We start from the raw sequence: 20,791 nt of genomic DNA, 5'->3' as shown, positions 1-20,791 counted from the left end.
ATTTGGATTTCGTATGTTGTGTTGTTTTGTATTTGGATTTAAAGGATTGATGTGTAATTTGGATTTTCTATGGCGTTTTGTATTTTTCTTTAACAAAATTTACATCAATCAGTACACTATTCAGAGCTCTTGCCAAACAGATACATTTCATTCAGCACATAATAGTTCAGAGGGGTAAAATAGTCATTCTACACAGTCATTCAGAGATACAACCAAACAGCTCTTAATGGTTCAACACTTACTGGTTCAGAGCCTCTTACCCATTCAGACCTCTTACTGGTTCAGCACTTACTGGTTCAGCACTTGCCAAACAGCCCCTCAAACTCATTTATCATTTAAGAAAGCTCACCTTTTAAAAAAAATCTCACTAGACTTCCGCGAAGTTTTTTCCCGAATTTCAAACTGATGTTTTAGGGCTTCTAATCAGAACGATGACACGAGTCAATTGATGTAACGCTTATCTCGAAGCGGTGCTCCAAACGGCTTGATTTTTGTTAATTGGAAAATTTTAAACACCCGAATTGAAGCACCGTTTCATTTTTTGGAGGCACCGTTTCAAGGTAATTGATTAAAAGCCCTAAAACATCAATTTGAAATTTGCGTTAAGTTTTTCTAACGGAGGCCCAATTAGAATTTTGTTTAAAGGTGGGAGTACCGGTGGGGATTTTTGAAGGTAAAATTATTATTGACCATCTACCAAAATTTGAGATAAAATCCATTTTTTTTTAAAGAGACATGCTTCCTTTTGACGATTCCCTCTAATTGTTTTAAGACTTGCAATTTTGGAAACTAACTAATTGAATTGGCAAAAATATGAATTAAAAAGTAGGCAAAAAAATAATAAATAAAGAAAAACCCCTCGATAAAAAAAACTAGTTTTTTTGTCGTCGCGCATTGCGGCGAAACCGAGCAAATGATAATGTAAAACAAACGTGATTTGAAAATAAAACATGTTGTTTAGAAAGCCAAACCATTAGAATGGTTTAGTTTATCATCGTATTGTTTTGTGATACTAAATAAATACTTTCTTATAAGTACAATTTCGTTTTTAACAAAACTTATAACGGAATGTCCGAGAAAAAAATAAGCATAATTACGTACTTCAGTTTTTATAAAAAGTTATAAACCTAAATTATTAAAGAAGTATCAAATTAATCGATAACATATGTTCTAAAAAAGGAAAAAAAAAAAGAATTATTAAAAAATGGTATAGGAAATATATGGTTTTATAAAAGGAAAAAAATTAAAAATATGTTATTAAAAATAAAAAAAAATAAAAAAATAATAAAAAACTATGTATTATTATAAAATTAAAATTACTATTCATCGTCCATCACTAACAATGTATATATAATGGTCGATATTTGGATAGTTCAAAATTTATATTCTTATTAATTAATGAGTGATACCCGCAAGGTGCACCGTGAAAGAAAAAAAACAAACTCCATTCATATACGAACATGTCTAGACCTAGCCAAAGCAAAAAGAACAAACATAACTCAATCGAATCCCAACCCGAAGTGAAAGGGAGATATGTTTCACATGAGTTTACTTCCTCGGATGCTAATAACATGTGTTTGACCCCAACGATGGTAATCATTTGTCATCTAAGGCTTATGAAATTGATGTTGGTGAATCGCCATGTCCAATGGGCACTAAGGCCGATTCGTCATGAGACAAAGCCATATATGAAGTTGCTTTTGGACTTAATAAAATGTTAAACAAAGAAGCGATCGTAATTAATCTGTTTGCTACTAAAAGAAGGAATAATGGATTTTAATAATCTCAACTATTAGCCATTGGCAGGCAACGGTCACAACTTAAAAAATAACCAATGGTGATCCCTAATGACGGATTTACTCACTGAAGAGGGTGGACACCGTACCCAAGCCTTTTATAGTGTAGACTTTTCTAATTTTAGCCCATAAGCCATGGCCCAAGCCTTTTTATTTTTATTTTGAACGACTCAAATAATTTACTCCTAACCTAAATACCTATTGAGCAAACAGAAGCCATCATTCCATAAACCTCAATTCCTAACTCCCGCCTGTTGATTTGTGATTCTGATTCAGTGCTGATTTGTGATTCAGAATGCTTATTTCTAACCCATAATTTGGGTATGTTTTAATATTCATGATTTATTTGATTGTTTTGTTTTTGTAAATTAATACAAAAGAAAAATAAGTTTTAAAAAAAGTATTTCGCATTTAAAAAAGTGTTTTATTTTGTTTTTTTAAAGGTCAAAAATTATTTTTAAAAGCCATAAAAACCTAGTTTTTTAAATAATTTTTGGCTTTTTGAAAATAAAATTACCAATATACCATTACTATTTACCCTAAAACCCCTTATTTACACAAACACATAATACACGCACACACCATCATCCACCACCCCCTCCACCTTCACCTGACCACCATCCACCCATTTGTCGCCCCTGCTACCGTCACATCCACGAGCATTGTCGCCGTTGCCACCCATCTGCCGCCCATGCCACCGTCACACCCACTTCCACTGCCACCCCACGACCACCTCTGCCACCCATCAGTTGATCTTCGCCACCTTCGCCTGACCACCATCTACCATCACCCGCCACCCCCTCCATCTTCACCCGCACACACCGCCACACCCACGACCACCACTTGTTGCCAAACACATGTAACTTTATATTTTGCATTTTTTTAATTATAAGTTTTGTCCAAAAAAATGTTAAGTATATAATATTTTGTGTAAAAGTAGAAAACAGTTTTAAATATATAATAATGTCTTGTTTGGTCACTTTATATAAATAAGTTAAGTCAGACATCTTTTAAAAACAACTATTGGTTATAAACTCATTTTTAAAAGTTATAAACCAATAAGCAGATTTAACCAAAAAAAAAAACAATTTTAGACTTAAACAAATAATCCCAAAACACCCTCTAAAATTCCAAATATAAGAAGCTTGAAACTTAAAAGTAAAAAATTAGCAACTATAGGATGTAAAAAGGTACAACTTTTGAAGGGAAGTGGTTGTCCTTTGATTTATAGATGAATCTCCACTAGAATGTATCTACAAGACTAGACCAAACAATTAGCTTCAACAAGGCGCTAGCCAATAAACCATTGTCAAGATTAACTAGTTGATGATGAACAACTTTCTTCGATATGATGAATATGTTTAGTTTGTATAGTGACATTCATAAACACTTAAAGCTAGGAAGCACACTTTAAATCTCAACTAAGACCACTTTTAATAAATGTATTGATATTCCATGTTTTAAAGAGTCTTCCCCTCTTTTAAATCTCCTTTGAGGTCGTTCGTGACCACATACAGCTTCAAATGAAACGGTTTCATGTAATAAAAAAGTTTGGGGGTTAAGGCCACAATTTTTTGAAAGTACAGGGTAAGGGTGTCAGCGGACAAAATCCCAGGGGGTAAAATTGCAGTCTACTTATTAATTTATATTATTCAATTTATTATTTCACTACATTATAACAAATATATACTTATAACTAGTCTTGACGTGTATTGTTGTTTAATCACATTAATCGATTTTTTGATAATTTTGCTTAGTGGATAACCCTCAAAGTATCATATATTAGTAGCCATATTGATATATGTTGTATTTCAGGCGTATAGATCCAACATATACAACTATTCCTGTTGATCATGGATGCCAAATCCAATTGTCAGAAGTAAAACAACCCTACACATGAACAAGCCTTTATTTTCTTCGCTACCACATCCACAAAGACCTATAAACAGAATACTTACAATTAACGACCCACGACATACTTGTAGCTCGTATCAATTTTTTGTCACAAGCAACCGGTGCTAACCCATTCCTTCAAGTGAATGCGGCTACGACACATGGTGGATGGAGGAGAGAATGATGACGTGACCCCTAAAGAGGCTATGAACATGGATGAAACAACTCATGGAAGTTGAAAGTTCATATTTGAGCCAAAAGGCCAAAGGGTGATCATAAGGGGAAAATATTACAAAGGGAAAAAAACATCTACCACATATGTAGTATAACCTACCATTAGTATATTAAAATGTTAGAAACGTATTTTTATGCATGTCTAGAACCTCCGACAAAGCTACAATAAACATACATGTGAGACAAATGTTTTAGGGATACAACTGAACAATTAATACCATCCTAAAACAAGAGAATTTTTTATCAGTTTTTTTTACAAGAAATACATATTGGTACTATTTCAGGCGTTGGTAACCTATTAAAAACTCCGATAGAGCACGCACCTACCTACTAGCAGTGAAACTGTTATAAATGATCTTAATGTAAACATTAATACAATATTACCTCCGTTACTCATATTTACAAGTGAGAGTTTCAGTTTTATTCTAAACATCATATGTAATGTGAGGGTCAGGGTATACTAGGAAGTTTTTTTGGCTAGGAAGACTAAAAGTAATATTGACCATCAATTGATTAATCAAATGTTTGGATAAATGCATATAATTGATAAAAAGGAGGTGCGTGAGTTTGTGTAGGGATATTCTAGTCAATCCAAACCAATAGTTTCTCTCTCCTCCAATTCCCCCCGTTTTTTAAACGTTAATAACTCTTTCATACGACATTATTTTTTTATAAAAATTGCACAAAAAAACGAGCGTTTTTTATCTTTAAAACGAGTATGCTATTGCTATATTTAAAAAAAAAATCGAAAACCCAGATGCGTAAAACGCAATGGACAAAAAACACAAATAAAAGATTTTTTTTTTCTAAAACGCAATTGATAAAAAACACAGAGAAATGACTTGTTTCTAAAACACAATAAACAAAAAACACAAAAGAAATGTGTTATTTCTAGAACGCAATAGCTGAAAAAACACAAAAAAAAATGTTTTTTTTATAAAACGCAATGGCCTAAAACACAAAGAAATGTCTTATTTCTAAAACGCAATGGCTAGAAAACACAAAGAAATGTTTTTTTTTTTTTTCTAAAACGCAATGACCAGAAAACACAAAGAAATGTTTTTTTTTTTTTCTAAAATGAAATGGCCAGAAAACTCAAAGAAATGTCTTTTGTCTAAAACGCAATGACAAGAAAACACAAAAAATGTCTTTTTTTCTAAAACGGAACGGAATAAAAACACAACATAAAATGTGTTCTACCTAAAATGCAATGGACTAAAAACACAATAAAATGTTTTGTTTCTAAAACTCAATGGACTGAAAATACAAAAAAAAAATGTTTTTTTCATTCCTTTGTAAAACGCAATGACTCAATTCAACAACCCAGATTGTAAAATGCAATTCAAAATTTTCTTACATAGATAGACTTCAGATTTCTTCAACGATTGACGAAATTTGAATGCTAGAAACACTTATTAGTGATCGAATCGAGTGATTCGCTTCAAAATCACGGGAAAAAAATGAGATATTGAATGAAATTAAACTGGGTTTCTTCAAAAAAGTTGAAGAACACGTTGATTGGGTGTTTGAATCATTGATTGGTGACGAAAATTGCACTATAAGACCATGGGGTATGGTGGGGCTTGGGTTGGGGCTTAGGTTGGGCATTTGGTGACACGTGGATCTTGAATATTACAAACCCAAAAGCCAAGCTTTTAGGGGTATGGTGGGGCTTGGGTTGGGCGTGGCTGGGCGGCGTGGCCTAGCCACATCAACAATTTTTTTTTTAAAAAAAAATACAATTTATAACTACATAAAAAATAAACATACATATTTTTTTAAATACATAAACATACATAATAATTATCAAAATAAAAAACAGCTATTCTTCGTCGTCTTCGTCGGTTTCAAACCCAGGAATCGTTGAAACATGTTCCACCAAATCAGCTCGAAGGTTCTGATGTATATCCCTTGACTTTATTAAAATTTCATTTGCCGCTTTATCTTCGTTTGTTACGTTACCTGGTTGGGGGTCATCATCATCATAGTAGGTTACGACCGCTCTACCTTCATCCTCCAAAATCATGTTGTGAAGAATGATACATGTGTACATCACGTTTCCAATTTGATCCTTGTCCCATAGTCGACAAGGCATTGCCAATATTCGCCACCTTTTCTTCAAAACACCGAATGCTCGCTCGACGTCTTTACGTGTAGCCATCTGGACCCTGTTAAACTTTAATCTCTTTGGATTTGAGGTACCGTGTCTTGTGAACGATTTTACGAAAACCCCCCACTATGGGTAAATCCCATCAACTAGGTAGTACCCGTACATGTACTCAACCCCGTTTACAAAGAAAGTTCCTTTGGGTCCTATACCATTTACCCGATCATTGAAAAGAGGCGAGTGGTTTATGATGGTAATATCATTATGTGAACCTGGCATATTGAAGAACGCATGCCATATCCAAAGATCTTGGGACGCAACCGCTTCAAGCATGATGGCTGGCACCCCGTGAAATCCACTAGTGTGAGCGCCTTGCCATTGGGTAGGACAAAGTTCCCAAGGCCATTTCATACAATCTAAACTACCTAGCATCCTGGGTAGCCCATGATAATCTGCGTGATGTTCCAATATTTGTTGCATTTCACTGAAGGAGGGTTTTCTCAAATATCTTTTCCTATAAAGTTCTAGAATACACGAACAAAAGTTGTGAAGAGTTTCTCTAGCTACACATGCAGACATTTTTAAATAGTCATCCATAATGTCCGAACTATTGCCGTACGCTAACTGCCTAAGTGCGGCCGTGACCTTTTGCCACGTACTAAATCCTAATTGCCCGGTTACATCGGGTTTTTGTTGGAAATAAACATATTTCTCCTCAAGATCTCTAGTATTCTTAAAAATAAGTTTCTACTTATATAAAAACGACGCCTAAACATTTTTTCATCATACTTAGGTTCCGCTGAGAAGTAATCGCTTACCAACAAATCGTTAGCGGTGTGCCGTTCACGAGCGATGTACCTTCTCCTCCGTTTAGGTTTTTTAGTCTCTTCCTCATCGTCTTCGTCTTCCACGATAGCTTTCACCACCGCCGCGATCGTTTGTAGAAATATTTCCGCACCATCGTCAGATGATGATGACGATTCACTATAACTTGAAGAACTCATGGTAATATTGTGTTTTATGTGTTTGATATTGTGTGAGAAAAAAGTTAAATGTGGTAAGTATTTATAAAGGAAAAAAGATTTTTTTTTTTAAAAACTAGCCCCAACGGCTAGCCCAACGGCTACTTTGAATGTGCCACTCAGCAACCGCCATGTCACCTTGCTCTCCCGCCCTATGCCCGGCTTGAAACCCAAGCCCCAAGGGCCACGCCCCCAACCCAAGCCCCATACCCTATGGCCTAATGTAGTGATTATTAAGATAAAAAGTGAAGAAAATGTTGAATATGGTGAGTTTTGAAGTTACAGAGAGAGAGAAGAAAGAAAAAATTGGATAAAACTGACTAAAATAATTTTTTTTTAATTTTACCATATGTTATAATAATATTTATTTCTATCATTTCTAGTCAAATTAAACTTCGTGTATTTGATATCTTTGTGATACTGATATATATATAGTTTTTTTTTTTTAAGTGATATATACCTCCTTCAGCAACTCGTTAATGTTATAAAAAACATATTTTAGGGTTTTTTATTAATTTTTATAAAACTTCATTGGGTGTGTGTTTTCTCCTACCTGAATATCCGATCCATTTAATTTCCTGCTTTCTTTCTTCTCCACTGCGGCGACCGTGCACTGTAAAACCCTAGCTCTCTTTCCACCATGAATTGTTCAAGTAAGCATCTACTTCTATACATATGTACTCGTATATACATCACTCATTGCCCCTTAATTGCTGTTTACCTGATCCGTTTCACCTCTATGTTGTTGTTACAGTTTCTGGCGAGGTGCCGGAAGAACCTGTTGTTTCCAAGACCTCCGGATTACTTTTCGAGAAGCGATTGATCGAACGACACATATCGGTGACCTTTTCTTCTTTGCTAGGGTTTATTATTATTATTGTTATTATTGTTATTATTATTCGTGTTCGTATGCCCTAGGGTTATAACATAACAAATGAGTTTGAGATAGCTGTTGCACAAATCTAAAATTAAGTTGTTTAAACAAAATTTTGCTACAGATCGACTTTAATACAAATTTAGGTATAGATAGTTTCAACTTTGTAAACAGGATAGTTTTGGCGTTGTTATTACTGGTTGCGGTCTCGATTGATGTTTTTTGTTTGGTTTTGAGTAGGATTATGGAAAGTGTCCGGTGACCGGGGAAGCTTTAACTATGGATGACCTTGTTCCGATAAAAGCTGGCAAGGTTTGTTTTTTATTGTCTTTTATAAAATATAACATAATGTTTTTGAAACTGATTTGTGATCATTACTTGCATGCAGGTGGTGAAGCCAAGACCAGTGCAGGCTGCAAGTATTCCCGGGATGCTTGGAATGTTCCAGAATGTATGTGCTAATCGTATTTGGTTTGTTACATAAGCTTGCATTGATTTGTTAGTTGTTATGAACGGTGCAGTATTTCTAATTTTTGCCTTGTTAGCATGTTATTGTGAATCTTGTTAATTGCAGTTAATTGGTTGTAAATGTGGCTATTAAGTGTTTTGCTGTTCTTTATATTTGACAACAGGAATGGGATGCATTGGTGTTATCTGCTTTCGCATCAGAGCAACAATTACATACAACAAGGCAGGAGCTTAGTCATTGTTTATACCAGGTAGTGCTAATAACAAGTCGTTCATATATAAATCTTATTTTATGGTTATAAATTGTTTGCATATTCCAGCTTACCCTTGTGTGATGGATTTTTCAAACACATCAACCTTATAAAAACATTTATTTGTGTCATCCCTGTCTCCTCATTTCTAAATCCTCACACCAAACGCACTTAACTTTAGAGAAAGAATACTCGTGTTTTTTTATTCCCATACTGGAGGCTTGCAGCGGTTTTTTGAAAGTCAATTGAGGTGACTTCATGTGTTATACTATACGTGTAAACATTACATATTATATTGAAGCAAAATGGGAGGATAGTTTGTCCTCGGTACTGAGAAATCATACACTTGTTTCCTCTTCATATTGCATTTTTATAACTACAAGGTTAATGAAACCAAACTGCTAATAAATTCAAATCAAAGGTTTTGATGTAGTTTGTAGTTTTCTGTCTTTTTTTTTAATTTTTATGTTAATGTCAACTTCATACCTGTGTTGGCAGCATGATTCAGCTTGCCGTGTAATTGCAAGATTAAAGAAAGAACTTGATGAAGCCAGGACAATGTTGGCTAATTTAGAAAGGCAAGCACCAATGCCAGCATCAACAGAAGTGACAGCACATGCTTCTGCTTTAAGCAATGGGAAAAGAGGTTTTTTTTTTTCTTTTATTTACTGTGCTTCTGAGCTTTGTATATGTTTTTTTCCTTTTAAGGACCGTCAATTATTTGGTATGACAGCTGTTGAGGATGATGAGTTGGGTCCCGATGGTAAGAAAATCCGTCAAGGAATATCAGCCAGAATAATTACTGAATTAACCGACTGCAATGCTGCACTTTCACAGCAAAGGAAGAAAAGACAGGTACGCGTTGATACCATTCCAGTTATACTGAAAAACATGTTGCGTTTTAGTATATGAAGTTAAAAAGCTTGGCACTTTTTTTTTTTTTTTTTGCAGATTCCTCCTTCATTGGCTTCGTTGGATGCTGTTGAGAGATATACCCAGCTTAATAGTTATCCCCTTCACAAAACAAACAAAGCTGGCATTTTATCTATTGATATCCATCAATCCAAGGTACACGTTTTTGTATTTCGAAGTGCCTTCATTGCATCTGTTTTCTATTCTTTTATCTTTGAAGTTTGCACTTGGTTTTTGGGAACAAAACAATCACTGACAGTTTTCTCTTTAAAGTCTTAAAAGTGATTTTGATGGGTGATAGATACCACCACTTTGGGTTAATTATAGGGGTGAGCAAACAACCGAAAAAACCGAACCGAATACCCTAAAAATCATTTTTTTAATGTTATATACTGATTTAGGAATTATTAGTTTTATTCTTGAGTGTTAAGTATTTATAATAAAAAGCATTAACATGTTTATTTATATTTGAAATGATTTATCCATTGCTTACAAGAAATTATAAAATTTAACATATAAATTAAACGATTTTTAAAGTATTATAAAAGAAAATGACTTAATAAAAACTTTGGAGAAACATAAAAATAAATCAGAAGTTAGGTTTATGTGAACAATATTAATTAAAAAGTTTAAACATAATAACTTAATGTAACATTTAAGAAAGACTATTAAGTCTTGGAATATGCTTTTTATTTTTGAATCTTACATACTTTTGTTCCAAAAACTGAAAAAAAAAAAAAAAAACGAACCGAACCGTTACTAAAATCTAAAAACGAAACCGAACGGTTTCAATAACCGAAAACCGAACCATGCACATCTCTAGTTAATTATAGTTCTACATATACCTTAACTTCATTGTGTGTCTACTGTTCTAGTACTTGCTGGTTCTTTATGAAGTGTATAAAGAATGGGCTACTTACTCTATAAGCACACACTTGTAGTTTATCCTTGTGTGCTCATTGAGAGGCCCTTCATTTAAGTTCCAAATCCACTTGGCCTCTTTGTTTTGTCATTACGTTTAATCTTTAATGCATTTCAAAAAGTTTGCTCCGAACATCCTGCTAGCGCCTATTAGAATATGAAACTTGATTTTTGTTGCATGAGGAATAATATGTTTTCCACGTCAGGATCTTATTGCTACTGGTGGAGTTGATACGAATGCTATAGTCTTCAATCGATCTTCAGGGGAGATCTCATCTACACTTAGTGGTCACTCCAAGAAGGTGTTGTTCACTATTTGGTAAAACGTTAAATTTGATTTCATGTTTAGTTCTTGTCAATTTTTATTTTGAATTTCTGTTGCCTTTTGTTTTTTAGGTCACCAGTGTCAAGTTTGTGGCTGATGGGGAGTTGGTTGTTTCTGGTTCAGCTGACAAGGTAAGCTTATTCACCAATCTCTATTCTTATTAAAGCAGTTTGGACACCGTATGATTATTTTTTATTTTTTATGAATTTTTCTTTGTTTTTTTCACTTGCTTTAACTGGAACACATTAAGAAAATGCTTATTTAAGTATGTTTGATGACTAAAAACTGAGATGCTTATTGAATCCTGTGATTATTTTTTGCATTAAAGCTTTTCGTTTTGTGTGCGCAGACAGTTCGTGTTTGGCAAGGATCTGAAAATGGAAATTATGATTGTAAGCATGTCCTAAAAGATCATACAGCTGAGGTAATTATGCTATTTTATCTGCCATTTTATTTTTCAAAAGGTATTATAATTTTATTAATTATTAGGGGTTTATGTATCTAATTGAGTGTCATCAAGAAATAGTATTCTAAATTGGCGAAGATATACTGCTTACAGCTCAACTCCCCTTTTAAATATCTAAAGATTTAATAAAAATGCACATGTTCATTGGGCAGGTGCGAGCTGTGACTGTCCATGCTACAAATAACTACTTCGTAACAGCTTCTCTTGACAATTCATGGTGCTTTTATGAGTTATCGTCCGGCTTATGCCTTGCACAGGTTTTTCTTTATATATATATATACACAGAAATATGTAGTGTTCAATAATTAATATATATTTACTAAGATTATTATATATTTAATTAATCTCTAGGTTGAAGATTCATCTCCATCTGATGGTTACACATCTGCAGCTTTTCATCCTGATGGTCTCATTCTTGGAACAGGCACTTCTGGGGCTATTGTTAAAATCTGGGATGTCAAGAGTCAGGTATAACAGGCAAATGTGCTGATCTTTCGGGTGGGTTCGGGTCCGGATCGGAATTGGTCATTTTTATACACGTTGAAATGAGTCAGTTGAGTTTACTCAACGTTTTTTTATCCCAAAAGGTTTCCTTTGTAAATAGTTTGTGTCGAATTGGATTAAAAGTTGTATTGTTTCAGTTTTAACCTAGCTTGTTGAACAAAATGATTTAGGTTATTGAGTAAAATGCCATTTTGGTCCCTGAGGTTTGACCAGTTTTGCGACTATTGTCCAAAGGTTTGTTTTTTCCGCATCTGGATCCAAAAGATTTGAAATCTTGCCATTTTCATCCTTCTCGTTAACTCCATCAATTTTTGTCCGTTAAGTCAGGTATTTCCGTCTTTCTTGCTAACTTAAAGGGCAATTTGGTCTTTTTTCACTTTATGTAAAAAGACCGAATACCTCTGAAAAAGACCGAATTCTCTTTAAGTTAACAAAAAAGACAGAAGTACCCCCGACTTAACGGAAAAAATGGATGGAGGTAACGAGCTTGGATGAAAATGGCAAGCTTTTAAACCTTTTGGATCCAGATGCAGAAAAAACAAACCTTTGGATGAAAGTCGCAAAATTAGCCAAACCTCAGGGACCAAAATGACATTTTACTCTATTGGTTATTATATGCATAAAAGTACACTTTTGGGTGATTTTTGACCTAGTCACACATGAATGGATCTTAATTGCTACCTGAACAAACGGGTCATGATATTTCTGGTTTTTTTTTTTTTTTTTTTTTTGCAGGCAAATGTTGCAAGGTTTGATGGGCATGTTGGGGCAGTAACTGCGATATCGTTTTCAGAGAATGGTTACTTCCTTGCAGTAAGTGTACTAATTGTAAAAGGCCTCATGGAAATTGCTGCTTAGCTGGGTATGCATTAAATATGTGTGTCAATTTGGCAGACTGCTGCTCAAGATGGTGTTAAGTTATGGGATCTTCGTAAACTGAGAAACTTCAGGACTTTTTCACCGTATGATGAGAATACTCCTACACAATCTGGTAACTTTAGCCTCCTCTAATTTCAGTTGCTTACACTGCTGCTATAATAATAGTTCATTTAATCATTTTTTATGTTAATGGTTAAAGACGTTATAATATATGTATATGCTACTCTCGTTTTATTTGCAGTGGAATTTGATCATAGTGGAAGTTACTTAGCGATCGGAGGTTCAGACATAAGGTAATTCTTGGTTACAGTTGCTAAAGTTAAATGTTACATTACTTTGACATTCATAAAATCATAACTATAACTTTTTTTACTGTGTTCTTGTTGCAGAGTTTATCAAGTGGCAAGTGTGAAGTCTGAATGGAACTGTATTAAAACATTCCCTGATTTGTCTGGCACAGGTTATATTCTTTTTTTTTGGTATAAATCTCATGAAAATGATTTTTTTATATAATTTATTTTTGGTTAAATTTTATGTAAATCGGAATGCAGGTAAGATAAACTCTGTAAGATTTGGTCCTGATGCAAAATACATAGCAGTCGGGTCAATGGATCGAAACCTTAGATTGTTTGGGCTGCCTGGGGAGGATAGTGCAACGGAGCAAGAATCTTGAAGACGGTTCTTCTCTGTCATTATTGGTGTTGGATTATTTTGGGGCTCGTCGTTTTGTATTATTCAGGTGTAGTAACATTTTAACATGTTTCGGCATCTTATGTTAATGAGATTGATTGTTAGAACTTTTTAATTATGCGAGAATCAAATTTATAGGTAAAACTGACTCGTCATATTAATATCTATTAGTTTTTATTTTAAATATATATCGTAAGTTGATTATTATTGGTAGTATAAAAATAATATATAGGAGGGATAGAGATGGTTTCGCGATGGCTTTTCTTCTGTTTAACACACATACATACATATTGTTTTTGTTTTATTTAACAATTATATATCCGCATCTGGAAAATTGATACATTATAAGCATATGCAAGTGTGTAAAAACAAACCAACCAAAACATATAAAAACACTAAAATCAAATATGTAATGAAACTTAATTACTATATACTTGCTAAAACTAGAACCAGGCTAGTGTTAAAACAAAGATCAATACTCAAGGGTCTAATAAAAAGATTTATGTGTCTTACGAACATCATTGGTGTCAAGGCAGAGTTCGAGGGAAAAACAAAAGAAAAGGTGGAATAAAGGCAAAGCCATGCGTCTTTTTTCTTCTTTCCCTTCGACCCTGCTTCCCTCTCGACACTAAAGCAACGTCTCCAACACTTAATTAGTGACCTCCTTCCTTGACTCGAAAGTATAGTATCTCCAAGTTCTCAACACTTCGTGGGGTCTGTACCAGACCCAACACCCGGTCTAACATTACCTGATTTAACCCAGATCAACCATAACCAGACAATTCAGCATCTCAACTCCCAAGGGGTCCACAAATGCATACCAAACTAGTTTTTTTTTTCTTTTTGAACTGCAAATTTGGATCATTGAACGGCAAACTAGTTATAAAACAAGTACATCGACCTAACATTTATTAATCTGTTCCTGAGTTTACTTTAAGAAGAGAAGACAAAAGAAAGACTCCAATTTCCTTTCCTGTCTCTCATTTTCTTTTCTCTTCTAAACTTTCCACTCCCGTTCTCTTCTCTTCTTTCCAAAAAAAATTCTCAAGAACACTTCTTTTATTTCCTTCCACTTCCTCTGAAACACCGTTAACCTCTACTTCCTTCCAAACTTTTCTCTACTCTCGTTAAAAAGCCGTTCACAATAGAACTAGCGTTTGTATTTTGGATCTATCTAATTTGAAATTATAATAGTCAGATGTATAATGTTAAATACTAAACTTTAATTTTTATTATCCAAATCTTTTGGTTCCAAAGATGCTCCACCAGACAAAAAGGACAACACGTGTCACCAGTAGACGAACGTCAGCTGGACCTGCAAGATATTCCTAGGACAGGCCGACAGCCACTGCTAAAATTCTCATATCTGGACGAATAAGGATGCGCCACATCATCCACTACTTTGGACACGACAGAGGAGCGGACATCATCCACTACTTTGGACACGACAGAGGAGCGCCACATCATCCACTACTTCTAACACAATAACTTTGAAAAAAAGAATGAAACCACCAAAACTAAACTGTTAAACTGTCGACAGAAACAGCTTCTTTCGTTTGCCGTTTCTATAAATCATAGTTAGTGTTTGGCCCAAAACCTTTACCAAAACCAGCTGATCAAACTGTGAACACCCGTACACACAAAAATACCCACATAGCAGCATTTTTAAACAAGGTTTCACACACAAAAAGAAAAAAAAACATAACCCATGCCTTGGAAACTTTGTGAAAACATTAAATAAATTAATAGAAATCATATAATTTTTTTTGGATAAAGTACTACATCCTGCCTATACTTAAAGTTCAAGAATGGTATATTATAGAAGACAATTAATGGAATAACTAGAGCACTCTATTACACACTTACAAGAAACCAGGTATAAAATTTCTTCAACCATGGATTGTATTCTACTTTAAGGATATCGAGAAGAATGCGTGAAACCCCACAACTACAACGAGAAAAAAAAAAGCAACATTCGTTATATGAATCGATAATTTGATTCTAAAAAAAAGAGAGCATATCGTGTGTTGCAAGATAACATGAAATTGGTTTACAACGAAAGCGTTAAGGATAAATATGCTAATATCTTTCGAGCCTAGCTTTTTTTTGTTATTGGCCACTTTTATTAATTGAATATTAACAAAATGTAGTAATTTTTATTAGGGGAAAGTGAATATGGGGCTGTTATGTATGCAACTTGCATGCGAAACCTATCAAAACTACGTCGTTTTGATTAAAAAAAATTGAACTCTCAATCTCCATTAATTTCTCACATTCTATTCTCATCCCAAATTTGATTATTTTTCTTGCTCATCGTCAATGCCTAATTTCTTCATCATCTTTCACTCCAGCAATAATTTGTTCCAATACAAGATTTGATTTATACGAGTACTTGTTAAATGAAAAACTTATTAAACCAACCAAATATCTAAATGCAAAACTATTTATAGTGAAAACCGGAGAAAGAGAAGGGGTATCAAACTGCCATCGCCCAACTATTTAAATGATTTGTGTGGTGCGAAAATCCATAAAAGTCCAGCTATCTATTGTATAAAGAAATTGAGGGTACAGGAAATGAGCAACATTCAGCAACTTAACACCGGAAAATGTTCCTTGTGACAAACATTATTGATGTGCGCTAACTCAAGGATCGGTCATTGTTAATTAACTCTGTTTCTTTTTATTTATTAGTTTTAATCAAAACGACGTAGTTTTGATAGATTTCACATACAACTTGCATACATGACAGCCCCATATTCACTTTCCCCTTTTTATTATTTGAATGTTAACAAATTGTGAAAAGAAAGAATTCATTTTTGGCGTTTTGTGGAACAGGAGTTGAAGTATTACCTCAACGTTCTTTAAAGCAAATGATTCATCGTGAGCCAAGCATTGGTTTCCAAATGTATCACAACGTCCGCTAGTTCCAGATAACCTTTTTGCGATGAAAGATACAATTAGAACCATAGAGATTAAAGATATCATTATGAAGACTCTAGCAAAAAATACGACTGTAGATATATGAAAAAAACAATACTCACAAATCTCCATCTAGACGTAACGCAAAATTCCCGCCTCCTCCGAGTGCTAGCAGATCATTTAGACACATGTAAAAATACCGATTGGCTCCTTCTCAAAACAAAAGATGTAAATAATTAGCTATAACTGTTTCTAGATAAGATAAGCAAGATTTAATCTTTATTGCATGTGCACATAAACTGCTTACCAGTTGGTCTAAACAGCCTCGGTGCACCATATAACGTTGTGAAAACAAAGGTCTCATGAGTCCCCTGCCGCCACATTTACTTTTTAAGTATTTGCATATACTATTAAAAAGAAAAAAGATGCACAAACCAGTATAAAATTATAAATTATTACTTGATATTTCCTCTTGGGAGTAGGTGTCAATGGTCCATTTAGCAGCCCACCGAACACAGCACCTTGAGTATCACCGGTTATCTATGAGATATGTACAAATTCAATCACATACAGAAAGAATTTAGAACACCAAAAGTTATGGAAGATGCATAAGCCTGTTGAAAGTGTAACGGTAAACTTACGAGCAAACAAGGGCCAGAAAGATCAGAGCTTTTCCTAATAAGCGTGCGAAGTGATATTCCATGTTTCAACGTGCTGCCCTTGATTTGAAAGAAAAAAGTTACTACATTATACATGTAGGGGAGGGATCATGAGAAAACTCCTCATTGCGAGAGAACTCGAGAAAACTCTATCTAACCATTACTAAACCCTCAAAAATAAACCCTAAACTCTAAACCCTAATCCCTAAACCTTGAGAAATAAACCATAAACTCTAAACCCTAATCCCTATGAACTAAACCCTAAACCTTGAAAGCTAAACCTTAAATGCTAAACATCATCATCATCATCATCATCATCATCATCATCATACTTAGTAAATCCCACCAATAGCAAAGCTAAGGTAGGGTTTGAGGAGGGTAAGATGTAGACAACCTTACCTCTACCCCGTAAGAATAGAGAGGCTGCTTCCAGTGAGACCCCTGGCTCGCTAGTAGTTTTGCATCAAGCCCTGGACATAAGGCACATAACACTTGGCAATCGGGACAAAGGCCGATTAGTGCATGTAACCCCTTGTCTTTCGACTATCAACTCCACCACATGATGCATGATTAACCGTCCGCCGCTTTTAACATTATTTTCACGAAATTAGTAAAATAACGTTAAAATTGGTACAATTTCACTTTTGCCCCGAGGGTCCACACATGTATACATTATATGCGCACACCTCAACCGGGGCGTACTAAATGCTAAACCTAAACCCTAAAAGTTAAACACTAACCTCTAAAAATAAAACCCTAAAAACTAAACCCCATAAAAAATTCAGCACAAATATCAATCGTTTGATGAGTTTTTCTCGAGTTTTCCCATGAAGAAAGAGTTTTCTTATGATCCTTTCCCTATACGTGTATGCATGTCAAAACACGAATTAGAGAATTCAAACTTCAGTTTTTAACCTTTTGGAGATATTACCTATACAACAAGACCCATCGGCAGCCTTTCACTATATTAGGAAGTGAAGCCTGAAAAAACTGGTATAAATCTGGAGAAATGAAAGAAGAATCGATTGTGATATCAATAACAGCTCTCATTGGCGTATTTGGTTCGGTTGCGTCTTCGAACACTTCGGAACTGCTGCTTGTGCTCCCTGCGGAACCCTGGTCTCCGTTCTCCTCCTTAGCAGTTGAAACTTCCGTTAAAGAGCTCTGGGTCCCACTTTTTTCGCGAGGATTGAAGTCGTCATCATCGTCATCGTAGGTAGTTAAAGGTATGTGTTGCCATGAACCGTCTTTACTGTTCCATCTTGTTGGAAGTGATTGAATTGGCTTGAGATGGTTATCATACTTGTTTGAAGTGGGTTCAGTTGACGAACGCATGAAAGTAAGTACTGATGAGAAATAACCGCCATCTTTCGTGTGTGACCTGGCCTACATATTAACAAACCCATGTTATAAAATCAAGCATTAGTTCAAAGACATGTGATGTACCTTCTAATATATGTGCATATGATAATGACAGTTACAATTCTACACTACACTTTTTAATATGGTTATTCTTCTAAAGGATTGCTTCCATTGTTCCAATTATACAATTACCCTTAAGAACAAGACAAATTATGCCGTGGTCCACCGTTCATAGAAGTTGATTGATACCACTTATCACAGATAACATATATAAACTTGATTGATCCCGCTTATCACAGATAACGTATATCGACATCATAGGCGTTACACGTTAGAACAGTACAGTGCGGCTGGGTTTTAAAAAGCGCACCTAGGCGGCGGTCCTGTCACTTTTGTGTAGGCAAGGCGAACGACGTACAAAAGGCGCAGGTGAGGCACGCTTTTGACGCGAAAAAATGGCAAAAGGCGTAGCCTTGATGCTAGAAACAGGCTTTTTAGGTTCTACACAGTACATATAGATTATTTAGACATTAGGGTGTCCGGATTGGTGCGGCAAAGTTGAGCGGCAAAGTGTTTTGCCGCGCGGCAACACCGCCGCCGACCCCTTTGCCACGCGGTAATCAAAGATGAATCGGTGAGGGCTTGCCGCTGCGGTGAAGGGAGGGTAATGAGAGAGAGAGGGTAGTGTGGGGTGGGGTCCATTCCAATCTCAACCAATCACACCTTTTTCCTTTTTTTAAAAAAAAAAATTACCACTTCACCAAGTGTCTAACCATTGCCAACACTTTTCAGCAAAGACTAAACACTTTTCACTGATTGACGTGGCGCACTCTGATTGGTTGATTTTTTAGTTTGCCACTCTCAAGTGTTCAACCACTCCTTACACCCTTAGACCATATATAGTACTTAATTATATCTAAATTTTGGGTAAATGATGCTAGATACCTGAAAGAAATATATAAAAATATATATATGCATAACAAATTAACAACTTGCGCTTCGCGTACGAAAAGCAGTTCACTTTTGTGCTTCGCACCTCGGTTTTAAACCCTGCGCTTCTCGCTTTCTAAAACCATACAATGTGGTAATGTCCTATAATTCAATCTGGATTCAGAACACCCCTGTACTACTTTCTAATTACTCATCATCCAAATCTGGTGTTGAGTGGATCAGGATCAGCATGTGCAGGTAAAAAAACTATTCCACTTGAGACTTGTCTACAGAAACTAAAAATATCATAACCAAATATTGCCATTCTCTAATCCAATCCAATTAAGAATACCAAAGGCATGAGTCATGATTAACTAACAGTTAAAAAAACTAATCAATATCTAAACTAGATTGATCTAGTGTCTCACCAAACACACAGAATTTCAATTAAGAACATGAGATCATCCATCATCACCATCTCAAACACCATAAAATCAATATAACAAATAATAAAAAGTGGATCAGAGGTTTACAGTTACGAAATCAAAGAATGTACCTTATGAGGAGATGGAGATCCGTGAGGAGGTGAGGAAGAAGGAGAATGGGAGAAAAGATTTGTGAGTTTGTCGGTAACTTTGTCTTTCCATGAATGCATAGCGATTCCGATAATTGATCGACGGTGGATTTGGAAACCCTAGAAACGGAGAGAATGTAGGTGATGATTCGAAAAGAATCAAAGAAAGAAAGAAAGGCGTTTCGTCGGTGAACAGCGAAAGGAGAGACCCACAGGAATGCTAATTGGTATGTATGCCAGCTATTTATTTATTTAATTAAAAAACAATATTTTTTTTTTGCCATGGTCGTTTATTTAATTAAAAAGAATATTATTTTGCCTAATTATCATGGTCTACGTTTGCTTTTGCGTATCAACTTCTAGTAGGTGGCTACAAAAAAAATTCATGAATGGAATTTCTTTCCGCCATTTACGTAAGTGATCTGTAGATACCAGATAGTTTCGAATCTAGAAAATCTTCATAGGGGTAACGTTTTACAAAAAGAATAACGAAATTGAAAAAACGTCAAAAAAGTCATTTTTTTCTAAAATTTACACTACCCTTTTGTCATAAGGTAGATCCGCCCCTGGTCTTAGATACTACTGTTGTTCGGTTAATACCAGTTTGGTTTGTTATATAGTATTGCTACTTGGTATAATTTGCGATACTAAAAAATACATCATCTTCATTACAACTTGGTTTTTAATAAAGGTTATATCGAATTTTTGAGGACAAAAACTAAACACATCTATGTATTTAGTTGTTTTTTAAGTTAACAGACACAAGTTACTAGAAAATATATAATAAAATGATAAATGAAATATATTAAATTAAATTAGTTAAAAATGTATATTTTTATAGAATAGGAAGTGAACTTGAAACTTAGGTAGTGTTTGGTATGTAGGAATGAGTGAGGGAATGGAATGGACTATTACGAGGGAATGGGGAAAAATGTGTTTGGTTGGTCAAGGTAATGGAATCACCCATTACATTTGCCATTCCATTCCCTCAAATTCATTCCATCC

At 34.8% G+C, this 20,791-nt stretch overlaps 2 protein-coding genes across 2 annotated transcripts; one reads left to right on the top strand and one right to left on the bottom strand.

Annotated features, from left to right (window-relative positions):
* Positions 1-7,546: 7,546 nt before the first annotated feature.
* Positions 7,547-13,507, top strand: LOC110877988 (pre-mRNA-processing factor 19). The gene is made up of 18 exons (XM_022126236.2): positions 7,547-7,705; positions 7,807-7,892; positions 8,167-8,238; positions 8,315-8,377; positions 8,559-8,645; positions 9,144-9,291; positions 9,379-9,500; positions 9,597-9,713; positions 10,685-10,780; positions 10,875-10,934; positions 11,153-11,227; positions 11,422-11,526; positions 11,621-11,737; positions 12,509-12,586; positions 12,668-12,764; positions 12,894-12,945; positions 13,042-13,112; positions 13,204-13,507. Exons 1-18 carry the CDS (start codon positions 7,693-7,695, stop codon positions 13,323-13,325), a joined length of 1,581 nt encoding a protein of 526 aa, XP_021981928.1. The 5' UTR covers positions 7,547-7,692; the 3' UTR covers positions 13,326-13,507.
* A 1,544-nt stretch (positions 13,508-15,051) lies between these two features.
* LOC110877997 (oxidation resistance protein 1) lies at positions 15,052-19,993 on the bottom strand. The gene is made up of 8 exons (XM_022126247.2): positions 19,769-19,993; positions 17,852-18,306; positions 16,903-16,975; positions 16,721-16,801; positions 16,569-16,632; positions 16,384-16,471; positions 16,193-16,277; positions 15,052-15,290 (listed from the first exon to the last, which is right to left on the bottom strand). The coding sequence occupies exons 1-8, from the start codon at positions 19,865-19,867 to the stop codon at positions 15,255-15,257; spliced, it is 981 nt and encodes a 326-aa protein (XP_021981939.1). The 5' UTR covers positions 19,868-19,993; the 3' UTR covers positions 15,052-15,254.
* Positions 19,994-20,791: the final 798 nt, after the last annotated feature.

The sequence above is a fragment of the Helianthus annuus genome, chromosome 1 (genome assembly GCF_002127325.2).
Source record: "Helianthus annuus cultivar XRQ/B chromosome 1, HanXRQr2.0-SUNRISE, whole genome shotgun sequence".
NCBI lineage: Eukaryota > Viridiplantae > Streptophyta > Magnoliopsida > Asterales > Asteraceae > Helianthus > Helianthus annuus.
The sequence above is the reverse complement of the archived record's forward strand: the minus strand, read 5'-3'. Positions and strand labels throughout refer to the sequence as shown.

Coding starts and splice junctions, on each gene's coding strand:
- LOC110877988 (XM_022126236.2), top strand. Junction 9,292..9,378: donor TTTAAGCAATGGGAAAAGAG/GTTTTTTTTTTT, acceptor TTGGTATGACAG/CTGTTGAGGATGATGAGTTG. Junction 11,228..11,421: donor TAAAAGATCATACAGCTGAG/GTAATTATGCTA, acceptor TTCATTGGGCAG/GTGCGAGCTGTGACTGTCCA.
- LOC110877997 (XM_022126247.2), bottom strand. CDS start 19,867: ATGCATTCATGGAAAGACAAAGTTACCGACAAACTCACAAATCTTTTC. Junction 18,307..19,768: donor GATCTCCATCTCCTCATAAG/GTACATTCTTTG, acceptor GTTAATATGTAG/GCCAGGTCACACACGAAAGA. Junction 16,976..17,851: donor CGATGGGTCTTGTTGTATAG/GTAATATCTCCA, acceptor AATCAAGGGCAG/CACGTTGAAACATGGAATAT.